This window comes from Gadus macrocephalus, chromosome 2 (genome assembly GCF_031168955.1).
Source record: "Gadus macrocephalus chromosome 2, ASM3116895v1".
NCBI lineage: Eukaryota > Metazoa > Chordata > Actinopteri > Gadiformes > Gadidae > Gadus > Gadus macrocephalus.
In genome coordinates, this window is record NC_082383.1 from 226,778 (window position 1) to 241,352 (window position 14,575).

Sequence of the window (14,575 nt, forward strand, 5' to 3'; positions counted from 1 at the left end):
CCCACTGTTACTACACCCAACCACACCCTACTACACCCACTGTTACTACACCCAACCACACCCTACTACACCCAACCACACCCTACTACACCCACTGTTACTGCACCCAACCACACCCTACTACACCCACTGTTACTGCACCCTACTACACCCTACTACACCCACTGTTACTACACCCAACCACACCCTACTACACCCAACAACACCCTACTACACCCACTGTTACTGCACCCAACCACACCCTACTACACCCACTGTTACTGCACCCTACCACACCCTACTACACCCACTGTTACTACACCCAACCACACCCTACTACACCCACTGTTACTACACCCAACCACACCCTACTACACCCAACCACACCCTACTACACCCACTGTTACTGCACCCAACCACACCCTACTACACCCACTGTTACTGCACCCTACTACACCCAACCACACCCACTGTTACTACACCCAACCACACCCACTGTTACTACACCCAACCGCACCCTACTACACCCACTGTTACTACACCCAACCACACCCTACTACACCCAACCACACCCTACTACACCCACTGTTACTACACCCAACCACACCCTACTACACCCACTGTTACTGCACCCAACCACACCCTACTACACCCAACCACACCCTACTACACCCACTGTTACTGCACCCAACTACACCCTACTACACCCACTGTTACTACACCCAACCACACCCTACTACACCCACTGTTACTACACCCAACCACACCCTACTACACCCAACCACACCCTACTACACCCACTGTTACTACACCCAACCACACCCTACTACACCCACTGTTACTGCACCCAACCACACCCTACTACACCCAACCACACCCTACTACACCCACTGTTACTACACCCAACCACACCCTACTACACCCAACCACACCCTACTACACCCACTGTTACTACACCCAACCACACCCTACTACACCCACTGTTACTGCACCCAACCACACCCTACTACACCCAACCACACCCTACTACACCCACTGTTACTACACCCAACCACACCCTACTACACCCAACCACACCCTACTACACCCACTGTTACTACACCCAACCACACCCTACTACAGCCACTGTTACTGCACCCAACCACACCCTACTACACCCAACCACACCCTACTACACCCACTGTTACTACACCCAACCACACCCTACTACACCCACTGTTACTGCACCCAACCACACCCTACTACACCCAACCACACCCTACTACACCCACTGTTACTGCACCCAACCACACCCTACTACACCCACTGTTACTGCAGCCAACCACACCCTACTACACCCACTGTTACTACACCCAACCACACCCTACTACACCCACTGTTACTACACCCAACCACACCCTACTACACCCACTGTTACTACACCCAACCACACCCTACTACACCCACTGTTACTGCACCCAACCACACCCTACCAGGGCTCTAAAGTGCGACCAATTTGGTCGCACATGCGACCTAATTTCTCAATGGTGCGACTAAAAAAAATCAGAGGTCGCACCGGTGCAACCAGCTGTTCAAAAAGAAAAAACCTCCAAGATAACCACCATTGCATGTCTTCGTGATATTATATATACAAATATTATATTATATACTATTATATTATATATAGAGCTCCGGGAGTCGCAAACGGTAACATTCACTTTATCCTCCATGCTGCAGTTCACCCCGGACTGAACTGCACTGAGTTTGACGGTTGAACGCTGATTGGCTGTTACGTTACACATGTGACTCAGTGGCCACGCTGTTGAACGCGGATTGGCTGTCATCACGCGAAATTTGCGTCAAAGTTCAAATATTTCAACTCGAGCGAATTTGTTGCACCACAAATCCTCGTGAACGCGCTCGCCTGTGCACGCTGCACGGCGAAAGTGTTGCGCGATAAATCAAAACTTGTCGCCGGTTTTCTCTCGCAAAAAATTCGCCCGATACGCGTCTATACGTTCACTTTGTATGGGATCCTGTCGCCCCGTCGGGTTTGGTGTGAACACACAGTTTAGACAGAGAGAGTGGATGTGGAGGAGGGTGACCAGACATCCCCGTTTTGGGTGACCTGTCCCCGGTCAAAGTCCCCGCTCATAAATGGTATGTTGTGTATGAACTTATTTATCGTGTGTGTGTGTGTGTGTGTGTGTGTGTGTGTGTGTGTGTGTGTGTGTGTGTGTGTGTGTGTGTGTGTGTGTGTGTGTGTGTGTGTGTGTGTGTGTGTGTGGTGTGGTGTGGTGTGGTGTGGTGTGGTGTGGTGTGGTGTGGTGTTGTGTGTGTGTGTAGTAACGTTAAAGTAAGTTGTTTATCTGAACTGAAGACCTAACGTAGCGTTATAAAAGTCAGTGGACGTTAACATTATGAAAATGTTTTCATATCTGTCATTAGTGACGCTGTAACGTTAACGTTAGCATGAGATTACCAGATGATGACATTGTATGTGGCTCTGTTTTGGAAGAGGGGGAGGTGGAAGACTGCTTTGGTAACATATGATTTTCCTGTAGGCATAGGAACATGAGACTGTTAAAAATAATAAATTAATTAATAATAAATCAATGGTTGATAGTTGTGTGTGTTAGGCTAACTTCTGTATTTTGTGTCGGGCTGTGTGGGTAACTAATGACTGTAGTAGTTATAAATGCAGACCATCTGATTAGCTGATGCCCTGAGTCATGTAGCCTATAATATTAATATACTCATATGTTTTGACTTGGTCATTATTATTAATTACATCTTGATGATATTTACGATATTTATTTATGATAATATTTAATGATTTTTCACAGCGTGTTTCACGGCATGTGACTGCAATTGAGGATAGTCCATAAGACATAGAGCCATGAGATGTTCAGTTTGAAGTTTCAGTTTAAAACACTTGCACTTTTAATTTAGATTTTCTTTTTATTTAATTTATCTTGAGATGTTTTTAGTTAGATTTCAGCTCAGTGAAGCACTTTAAGCACCAACATTTTTCAGTGAAATTACCTTTCTTGTGCAAACATTCAAATAAAGAACTTTATGTTGACCAGATTCTTAGTTCATTTACAAGTCAATAATGCCCATATGGGCAGCTATTTAAAAAACATGAACCTGTGAAACTGCAGTGTTGAATGCGATAGGTCGAAAATTTGGGTGCACCTAACATTTGCGCTGGTGCACCTAAAAAAAAAAGTTAGGCGCACCAGTGCAACCAGTGAAAAAAGTTAGTTTAGAGCCCTGCCTACTACACCCACTGTTACTGCACCCAACCACACCCTACTACACCCAACCACACCCTACTACACCCACTGTTACTACACCAGACCACACCCTACTACACCCACTGTTACTGCACCCAACCACACCCTACTACACCCAACCACACCCTACTACAGCCACTGTTACTGCACCCAACCACACCCTACTACACCCACTGTTACTACACCCAACCACACCCTACTACACCCACTGTTACTGCACCCAACCACACCCTACTACACCCAACCACACCCTACTACACCCACTGTTACTACACCCAACCACACCCTACTACACCCACTGTTACTACACCCAACCACACCCTACTACACCCACTGTTACTACACCCAACCACACCCTACTACACCCACTGTTACTGCACCCAACCACACCCTACTACACCCAACCACACCCTACTACACCCACTGTTACTACACCCAACCACACCCTACTACACCCACTGTTACTGCACCCAACCACACCCTACTACACCCACTGTTACTACACCCAACCACACCCTACTACACCCACTGTTACTGCACCCAACCACACCCTACTACACCCAACCACACCCTACTACACCCACTGTTACTGCACCCAACTACACCCTACTACACCCACTGTTACTGCACCCAACCACACCCTACTACACCCAACCACACCCTACTACACCCACTGTTACTACACCCAACCACACCCTACTACACCCAACCACACCCTACTACACCCACTGTTACTGCACCCAACCACACCCTACTACACCCACTGTTACTACAACCAACCACACCCTACTACACCCACTGTTACTACACCCAACCACACCCTACTACACCCACTGTTACTGCACCCAACCACACCCTACTACACCCAACCACACCCTACTACACCCACTGTTACTGCACCCAACTACACCCTACTACACCCACTGTTACTGCACCCAACCACACCCTACTACACCCAACCACACCCTACTACACCCACTGTTACTGCACCCAACCACACCCTACTACACCCACTGTTACTACACCCAACCACACCCTACTACACCCACTGTTACTACACCCAACCACACCCTACTACACCCACTGTTACTACACCCAACCACACCCTACTACACCCACTGTTACTACACCCAACCACACCCTACTACACCCACTGTTACTACACCCAACCACACCCTACTACACCCAACCACACCCTACTACACCCACTGTTACTGCACCCAACCACACCCTACTACACCCACTGTTACTACACCCAACCACACCCTACTACACCCACTGTTACTACACCCAACCACACCCTACTACACCCACTGTTACTACACCCAACCACACCCTACTACACCCACTGTTACTGCACCCAACCACACCCTACTACACTCAACCACACCCTACTACACCCAACCACACCCTACTACACCCACTGTTACTACACCCAACCACACCCTACTACACCCAACCACACCCTACTACACCCACTGTTACTGCACCCAACCACACCCTACTACACCCACTGTTACTACACCCAACCACACCCTACTACACCCACTGTTACTACACCCAACCACACCCTACTACACCCACTGTTACTGCACCCAACCACACCCTACTACACCCAACCACACCCTACTACACCCACTGTTACTGCACCCAACTACACCCTACTACACCCACTGTTACTGCACCCTACTACACCCAACCACACCCTACTACACCCACTGTTACTGCACCCAACCACACCCTACTACACCCAACCACACCCTACTACACCCAACCACACCCTACTACACCCAACCACACCCTACTACACCCACTGTTACTGCACCCTACTACACCCAACCACACCCTACTACACCCACTGTTACTGCACCCAACCACACCCTACTACACCCAACCACACCCTACTACACCCACTGTTACTGCACCCAACCACACCCTACTACACCCACTGTTACTACACCCAACCACACCCTACTACACCCACTGTTACTACACCCAACCACACCCTACTACACCCACTGTTACTGCAGCCAACCACACCCTACTACACCCACTGTTACTGCACCCAACCACACCCTACTACACCCACTGTTACTACACCCAACCACACCCTACTACACCCAACCACACCCTACTACACCCACTGTTACTGCACCCAACCACACCCTACTACACCCACTGTTACTGCACCCAACCACACCCTACTACACCCAACCACACCCTACTACACCCACTGTTACTACACCCAACCACACCCTACTACACCCAACCACACCCTACTACACCCACTGTTACTGCACCCAACCACACCCTACTACACCCAACTACACCCTACTACACCCACTGTTACTACACCCACTGTTACTGCACCCAACCACACCCTACTACACCCACTGTTACTACTCCCAACCACACCCTACTACACCCACTGTTACTACACCCAACCACACCCTACTACACCCAACCACACCCTACTACACCCACTGTTACTACACCCAACCACACCCTACTACACCCACTGTTACTACTCCCAACCACACCCTACTACACCCACTGTTACTACACCCAACCACACCCTACTACACCCAACCACACCCTACTACACCCACTGTTACTACACCCAACCACACCGTACTACACCCACTGTTACTACTCCCAACCACACCCTACTACACCCACTGTTACTACACCCAACCACACCCTACTACACCCAACCACACCCTACTACACCCACTGTTACTACACCCATGTTCGTCTTAACTCGTCTTAACTCTTTAAGACTGGCTCCATTAAAACATTAAAACATAAGACGCATAACCATACAGCCACACAACCCTTAGGGGATCAATAAAGTAAACAACTGTCCATCTCACTACAGGACAGCTAAAGTATAGCGCTAGACAAACATTAATGTATTATGAGAGGTGCTCACATTTTTGTATGGTCAAAAGCCAGCCCTTCAAGGTTGTATCAGCGATTCAGATTAAAACAAAGTATCACATTCATCTGCTTTTTCCTCACGATCCGCTAGCTCCCCGTCCCATAAGCAGGCGGTCAAAGAGCCGCGTCTCTCTAGGCAGCCTAGGCTCCGAGATCGCACACAAAAACAAATGGTACTACCAACTAGGGCCCGACCGATTTATCGGCCTGCCGATTTAATCGGCCGATTATAGTTTGAAAATAATCGGCATCGGCCATAAAGACGCCGATTACAACCGATTTTTTTTTATTTATTTTTTTATAAATGGTATTGCGATTAGTATCCTGCAGATTGCGCTCCTACTCGCCTTGCTAACTAACAACTTTAGCTGGAGTAAAAAAGAGGAGATTGAATTTTACCGTACAACATGAAAGCACGCTCACTCAGGCAGCTGCGCACTCACCTCACCAATGTACACAAGACGTGTTGTTTGAGCATGTTGTGCCTGTTTTTCTTTAGGTCCCAGGCCATGTTAATTTGTTTTACTGTAGACTCTAACGGTGAGACCATACTGCTCAGCACGCACGTTAGTCACTGCTCACGAGCGCAGCACATTGGGAGTTAGTTATTTATTTTACATTTTACATTACACTCATCTTTGACTGTAAATGTATTCTAAAACACTCAAAGATTCTGCATTCAATTCACATATTCGTCAAAAGTGTTTAAAGTATATTTAAGGTATCAAAAACTACGTTTTATGTTTTTTTTTTTTTTTTTTTATCGGCCGATTAAATCGTAATCGTAATTTTTCTCAAATAATCGGCATCGGCACTCAAAAATCAATATCGGTCGGGCCCTACTACCAACACCTCAAAATCAAAATAAAGAGTGTTCCAACCAATCACAGACAAGGGGTGGGTGTTGTGGTGTTTCGCGCTCGTGCCTGGGCTAAGCGACCCTTCGAGTGTCGTATGTGTTGCGCGTTCATGGTCATGCACGTTCATGAAAATGCGCGTCCATGATCATTTTCAAAACACGGGAGGGAGGGGCTAGCTGGCTCTGTTTGTTTGGAATCTCGCAACGGAAGTCAGGGCAACCAGAATTGCTGATACAACCTTTAAGATGGTGTGTGAATGTATGGTGTGAAGTGGAGTTTCTAATGTCCACTGGCAATTGGTTCCATAGTTTAGAGGCTCTCACAGAAAAGCATAATTGGCCAAAGGAACTGGACCCAAGAGGGACTACACAGTCCCCTCTTAAGGCAGACCATGTGGTTCTGCTGCTGGATGACTTCTGCTGTATGAAAGTGCAGAGTGGTGGAGGAGCCTTCCCATTAATGATCTTAAAGATTAGCCATGCATCAGTGTTTTAAAATATTTTCCCAACTGAGTAAGTTATGTTTGTTAAGAATGTTAGAGTGGTGGTAAAGTTTGGGTTTTTTGTCCAAGACTTTAAGTGCTTGTTTGTGAAGTGAAGAAATAGGCCTTAATGTTGTGCTACATGCCTGGGTCCAGCTGGTCGTACAACATGTTATGTGAGGGATTATCATAGTATTCATGTATAGCTTTGCTACAGGTGTTGTCAAACAGTTCCTTATATACCTAAAGTTCGCTCGGTTTTATTTGGTTATTTGCACTACCTTTCTCACTTGATGTTTAAATGATAGAGTAGAGTCAAGAATAATGCCTAGATACTTAAACGGTGTAACTGTTTGAATGGCGTCCCCAGACACAGACATTGGGTTCACAGTGAGATTCAGCTGTGAGCATGTTAGCCGTTGACATACATGTACCATTGTGTCGCTGAGCCTGGCAGCAGCTTGGGCTTTAGTTTTTGCATGAACATGTATGACTGTATCATCAGCATACATCTGAATCTCACATCCAGTGCACACTGATGGCAGGTCCTTTATGTAGATGCTGAACAGAACAGGGCCCAGGACAGACGGGTCAGTCTCCCTCGGAGCTGAGTGACAGGTCAGTCCCCGGCGACGCCCACTCATCCTCACCCTCCTCTTCCTGTCCCTCCTCTTCCTGTCCCTCTGTCTCTCAGACCAGCGGTTGGACCTGTGTAAGCTGAACCCGTCAGACAGCGATGCAGTGAGGGGCCAGATAGTGGGTAAGAGTCCGTCCGTCTCTCTTCCATCTCCCCTCCCCCTCGGGGAGCCGTTCCTTCCGCCTCCAATGCTGACGTGTGTGTGTGTGTGTGTGTGTGTGTGTGTGTGTGTGTGTGTGTGTGTGTGTGTGTGTGTGTGTGTGTGTGTGTGTGTGTGTGTGTGTGTGTGTGTGTGTGTGTGTGTGTGTGTGTCCGCGTGTCCGTGTCCGTCCAGTGAGCCTGCAGACGCGGGACCGCATCGGGAGCGGGGGCCCGGTGGTGGACTGCCGGGGGCTGCTGGAGAACGAAGGGTGAGTCTGATCCGTTGCTGCGGAGCGGCTCTCGCTCAGCGCCCCGCTCAGAGCTGACCCTGGGCTCGCTGTGGAGCCGCTCACTAGGGGAGCGGCTCTCGCTCAGCGCCCCGCTCAGAGCTGACCCTGGGCTCGCTGTGGAGCCGCTCACTAGGGGAGCGGCTCTCGCTCAGCGCCCCGCTCAGAGCTGACCCTGGGCTCGCTGTGGAGCCGCTCACTAGGGGAGCGGCTCTCGCTCAGCGCCCCGCTCAGAGCTGACCCTGGGCTCGCTGTGGAGCCGCTCACTAGGGGAGCGGCTCTCGCTCAGCGCCCCGCTCAGAGCTGACCCTGGGCTCGCTCTGAGCCGCTCACTAGGGGAGCGGCCAAACCCGCCACTAGAGGAAGAGCTTTATTAGCACCGCCCTTCAGTACACATCACCCCAGATGCTGATATCTCCCTGGGTGGATTCACTTTGGTTCAATAGAACTCTAATCTGCTGGTTACTCATTAGCAGAGCACCGGCCACTGGGAGCACTGGGAGAGCAGGGTGGAGCACTGGGAGAGCAGGGTGGAGCACTGGGAGAGCAGGGTGGAGCACTGGGAGAGCAGGGTGGAGCACTGGGAGAGCAGGGTGGAGGCAGGGGCCATTGGTCTGTTTAACCCTCCCAGCCCCGCTGAGTTCGGCCGCTAATCTCTCTAGGCTGGTGTTTGAGGGCTGCTTCAGCGAGGAGCCGCTGCCCTACTCGGACCCGACGGGCGCGGCCGGGGGCGGGACCTGCCGCCTGGACTCGCCCAGCCAGGAGAACCGGCTCCAGGCGGTCCGGATCCGAGGCCAGGACTCCAGGGGCCACGGGCAGACCCCCCAGACCCGGCCGCATGGCCCCCAGTCCCCGGACCTGCCCGAGGGATACGGTACCGCTCTGTTCTGAACCCTCTGTGTGATGTGTTCAGTTCCCCCTCGGAGAACCCTCAGCCCCCCCCTAGAGAACCCTCAGCCCCCCCTCCGGAGAACCCTCAGCCCCCCTAGAGAACCCTCAGCCCCCCTGTGACTCTGTGCTGTAACCTTTGACCTACTGACCCTGTGCTGTAACCTTTGACCTGCTGACCCTGTGCTGTAACCTTTGACCTGCTGACCCTGTGCTGTAACCTTTGACCTGCTGACCCTGGCTCCCACAGAACAACGGACCACGGTGCAGGGCCAAGTCTACTTCCTCCACACGCAGACCGGAGTCAGCACCTGGCACGACCCCCGGATACCCAGGTACCCCCTCGCCCTAACCCCAACCCTAGCCCTAACCCAGGTACCCCCTCGCCCTAACCCTCCTCCTCCTCCTCCTCCTCTGTCTCCTTCTCCTCCTCTGCCTCCTCCTCTGTCTCCTCCTCTGTCTCCTCCTCCTCTGTCTCCTCCTCCTCTGTCTCCTCCTCCTCCTCCTCCTCCTCTGCCTCCTCCTCTGTCTCCTCCTCTGTCTCCTCCTCCTCCTCCTCCTCCCTCTCCTCCTCCTCCTCTGTCGCCTCCTCTGTCGCCTCCTCTGTCTCCTCCTCTGTCTCCTCCTCTGTCTCCTCCTCTGTCTCCTCCTCTGTCTCCTCCTCTGTCTCCTCCTCTGGCTCCTCTGTCTCCTCCTCCTCTGTCTCCTCCTCCTCCTCCTCTGTCTCCGTCTCCTCTGTCTCCGTCTCCTCCTCCTCCTCCTCCTCCTCTGTCTCCTCCTCTGTCTCCTCCTCTCCTCCTCCTCCTCCTCCTCCTCCTCTGTCTCCTCCTCTCCTCCTCCTCCTCCTCCTCTGTCTCCTCCTCCTCTGTCTCCTCCTCCTCCTCCTCTGTCTCCTCCTCCTCCTCCTGTCTCCTCCTCCTCCTCCTCCTCCTCCTCCTCCTCCTCTGTCTCCTCCTCTCCCTCTTCCTCCTCTCCCTATTCCTCCTGTCTCCTCCTCCTCCTCCTCCTCTGTCTCCGTCTCCTCTGTCTCCTCCTCCTCTCCCTCTTCCTCCTCCTCCGTCTCCTCTGTCTCCTCCTCCTCCTCTGTCTCCTCCTCCTCTGTCTCCTCTTCCTCCTCCTCTCCCTCTTCCTCCTCCTCCTCCTCCTCAGACAGTAGAGGGACTGACCTAGCCCTCCTCAGAAAGGAGCCAGCGATGCTGGACCTGGAGTGAGAAGGAGCAGGGAGCAGGAGGCTGGGTCAGGCTGGGGAGGGCAGGATGGAGGACCCTTTAAAGAGGCCTTTTGTTGGCCTCGCTCCCACGCATCAGAGGGACTGACTCATCCATCAGTGAAAGCCGCCATTCATTCAGAGCGCCCGCTGCACCACGTCAGGGCCGTTGATATCTCTAATGTAGGCGGAGCCGCCATTAAAATGCAAATTCCAGCTAATTAATCAGTGAGCCGGAGGGGTGGGGGGGCGGGGCCAGGGGTCGATGTCAAGGCGAGCGTCTCCTCTGCCGGACTCAAAGGGCGAGGAGAGGGACAGCACCACGGTTACTCGCTGGCCCGGTCTCTGATCTCATCGGCCTTGGAACGAGATAGCTCCTCCTCCTGACGAACCTCACTAGTAGAGACAGCGTGATGGTGCCTCAGTAGTTATGGGTTAGGGTTAGGGTTAGAGATAGCTCCTCCTCCTGACGAACCTCACTAGTAGAGACAGCGTGATGGTGCCTCAGTAGTTATGGGTTAGGGTTAGAGATAGCTCCTCCTCCTGACGAACCTCACTAGTAGAGACAGCGTGATGGTGCCTCAGTAGTTATGGGTTAGGGTTAGGGTTAGAGATAGCTCCTCCTCCTGACGAACCTCACTAGTAGAGACAGCGTGATGGTGCCTCAGTAGTTATGGGTTAGGGTTAGGGTTAGAGATAGCTCCTCCTCCTGACGAACCTCACTAGTAGAGACAGCGTGATGGTGCCTCAGTAGTTATGGGTTAGGGTTAGAGATAGCTCCTCCTCCTGACGAACCTCACTAGTAGAGACAGCGTGATGGTGCCTCAGTAGTTATGGGTTAGGGTTAGGGTTAGAGATAGCTCCTCCTCCTGACGAACCTCACTAGTAGAGACAGCGTGATGGTGCCTCAGTAGTTATGGGTTAGGGTTAGAGATAGCTCCTCCTCCTGACGAACCTCACTAGTAGAGACAGCGTGATGGTGCCTCAGTAGTTATGGGTTAGGGTTAGGGTTAGAGATAGCTCCTCCTCCTGACGAACCTCACTAGTAGAGACAGCGTGATGGTGCCTCAGTAGTTATGGGTTAGGGTTAGGGTTAGAGATAGCTCCTCCTCCTGACGAACCTCACTAGTAGAGACAGCGTGATGGTGCCTCAGTAGTTATGGGGATTGAGGAGTAAGTTGTGACTTTATCAGTTTGCATCCATTTCAGATGCTTACACCCAGCTCTTTGAGAAACGCTGCAGGGAAACAGAACCCTGAAATAAGTTATTGTCCTGTTGGGGTCTGGTCCGTCGTGTTGGGGTCTGGTCCGTCGTGTTGGGGTCTGGTCCGTCGTGTTGGGGTCTGGTCCATCGTGTTGGGGTCTGGTCCGTCGTGTTGGGGTCTGGTCCGTCGTGTTGGGGTCTGGTCCGTCGTGTTGGGGTCTGGTCCACCGCGTTGGGGTCTGGTCCGTCGTGTTGGGGTCTGGTCCACCGCGTTGGGGTCTGGTCCACCGCGTTGGGGTCTGGTCCACCGCGTTGGGGTCTGGTCCACCGCGTTGGGGTCTGGTCCACCGCGTTGGGGTCTGGTCCGTCGTGTTGGGGTCTGGTCCGTCGTGTTGGGGTCTGGTCCACCGCGTTGGGGTCTGGTCCGTCGTGTTGGGGTCTGGTCCGTCGTGTTGGGGTCTGGTCCACCGCGTTGGGGTCTGGTCCACCGCGTTGGGGTCTGGTCCACCGCGTTGGGGTCTGGTCCACCGCGTTGGGGTCTGGTCCACCGCGTTGGGGTCTGGTCCACCGCGTTGGGGTCTGGTCCACCGCGTTGTGGTCTGGTCCACCGCGTTGGGGTCTGGTCCATCGCGTTGGGGACTGGTCCATCGCGTTGGGGACTGGTCCATCGCGTTGGGGACTGGTCCATCGCGTTGGGGACTGGTCCATCGCGTTGGGGACTGGTCCATCGCGTTGGGGACTGGTCCATCGCGTTGGGGTCTGGTCCATCCCGTTGGGGACTGGTCCATCGCGTTGGGGTCTGGTCCAGACCGTCCTGTTGGGGTCTGGTCCAGACCCCCTCCCCTCCCCTCCTTTTATAACCGTAGTAACGCTGTACCTCTGGGTCGGCCCCCCCCCTCTGGGTCGGCCCCCCCTCTGTGGGTCGGCCCCCCCCCTCTGGGTCGGCCCCCCCTCTGTGGGTCGGCCCCCCCCCTCTGGGTCAGCCCCCCCTCTGGGTCGGCCCCCCCTCTGTGGGTCGGCCCCCCCTCTGGGTCGGCCCCCCCTCTGTGGGTCGGCCCCCCCCCTCTGTGGGTCGGCCCCCCCTCTGGGTCGGCCCCCCCTCTGGGTCGGCCCCCCTCTGTGTCGGCCCCCCCCTCTGTGGGTCGGCCCCCTCTGGCCTATCAGAGGGTAGCGATGGGGAGGGCCTCTCCCGGCCTATCAGAGGGTAGCGATGGGGAGGGCCTCTCCCGGCCTATCAGAGGGGAGCGATGGGGAGGGCCTCTCCCGGCCTATCAGAGGGTAGCGATGGGGAGGGCCTCTCCCGGCCAATCAGAGGGCCGTGTGCACCGGAGGGTAATCCGCTGTAGCGTGTTCAGACAGAAGGGGGCGGGAGTGATTATTGATAAGTTCTTATTATCATCATTAACTGTGTGTGTGTGTGTGTGTGTGTGTGTGTGTGTGTGTGTGTGTGTGTGTGTGTGTGTGTGTGTGTGTGTGTGTGTGTGTGTGTGTGTGTGTGTGTGTGTGTGTAGGGACCTGACGAGTGTTAGCTGTGAGGAGCTGGGCCCGCTGCCGGTGGGCTGGGAGGTCCGCAGCACCGTGTCGGGACGCATCTATTTTGTGGACCACAACAACCGCACAACGCAGTTCACTGACCCCCGCCTGCACACCATCATCAGGTACACACACACACACACACACCATCATCAGGTACACACACACACACACACACACACACACCATCATCAGGTACACACACACACACACACACACCATCATCAGGTACACACACACACACACCATCATCAGGTACACACACACCATCATCAGGTACACACACACACACACACACACACACACACACACACACACACACACACACACACACACCATCATCAGGTACACACACACACACACACACACACACACACACCATCATCAGGTACACACACACACACACACCATCAGGTACACACACACACACCATCATCAGGTACACACACACACACACCATCATCAGGTACACACACACACACACACACACACACACACACCATCATCAGGTACACACACACACACACCATCATCAGGTACACACACACACACACCATCATCAGGTACACACACACACACACACCATCATCAGGTACACACACACACACACCATCATCAGGTACACACACACACACACCATCAGGTACACACACACACACACACACACACACACCATCATCATCAGGTACACACACACACACACACACCCCATCATCAGGTACACACACACACACACACACACACACCATCATCAGGTACACACACACACACACACCACCATCAGGTACACACACACACACACCATCATCAGGTACACACACACACACACACCATCATCAGGTACACACACACACACACACACCCCATCATCAGGTACACACACACACACACACACCATCATCAGGTACACACGCACACACACCATCATCAGGTACACACACACACACACACACACACACACACACACACACCATCATCAGGTACACACACACACCATCATCAGGTACACACACACCATCATCAGGTACACACACACACCATCATCAGGTACACACACACACCATCATCAGGTACACACACACACACACACACACACACACACACACACACACACACACACACACACACACACACACACAC

The 14,575-nt window shown here is 52.8% G+C and overlaps 1 protein-coding gene and 1 long non-coding RNA gene across 2 annotated transcripts in view; both read left to right on the top strand.

Moving 5' to 3' along the window:
* Positions 1-14,575, top strand: part of smurf1 (SMAD specific E3 ubiquitin protein ligase 1) — a 35,588-nt gene that overhangs the window by 8,097 nt on the left and 12,916 nt on the right. The window contains exons 6-10 of the mRNA XM_060074763.1: positions 8,233-8,298; positions 8,510-8,585; positions 9,266-9,477; positions 9,742-9,826; positions 13,414-13,560. Coding sequence (XP_059930746.1) covers positions 8,233-8,298; positions 8,510-8,585; positions 9,266-9,477; positions 9,742-9,826; positions 13,414-13,560 — 586 coding nt within the window. The remainder of the gene's footprint in view (positions 1-8,232; positions 8,299-8,509; positions 8,586-9,265; positions 9,478-9,741; positions 9,827-13,413; positions 13,561-14,575) is intronic.
* LOC132474741 (uncharacterized) lies at positions 12,560-13,215 on the top strand. Its single transcript, XR_009529714.1, has 2 exons — positions 12,560-12,804; positions 13,084-13,215. It is a non-coding gene; the product is annotated as an uncharacterized LOC132474741 (long non-coding RNA).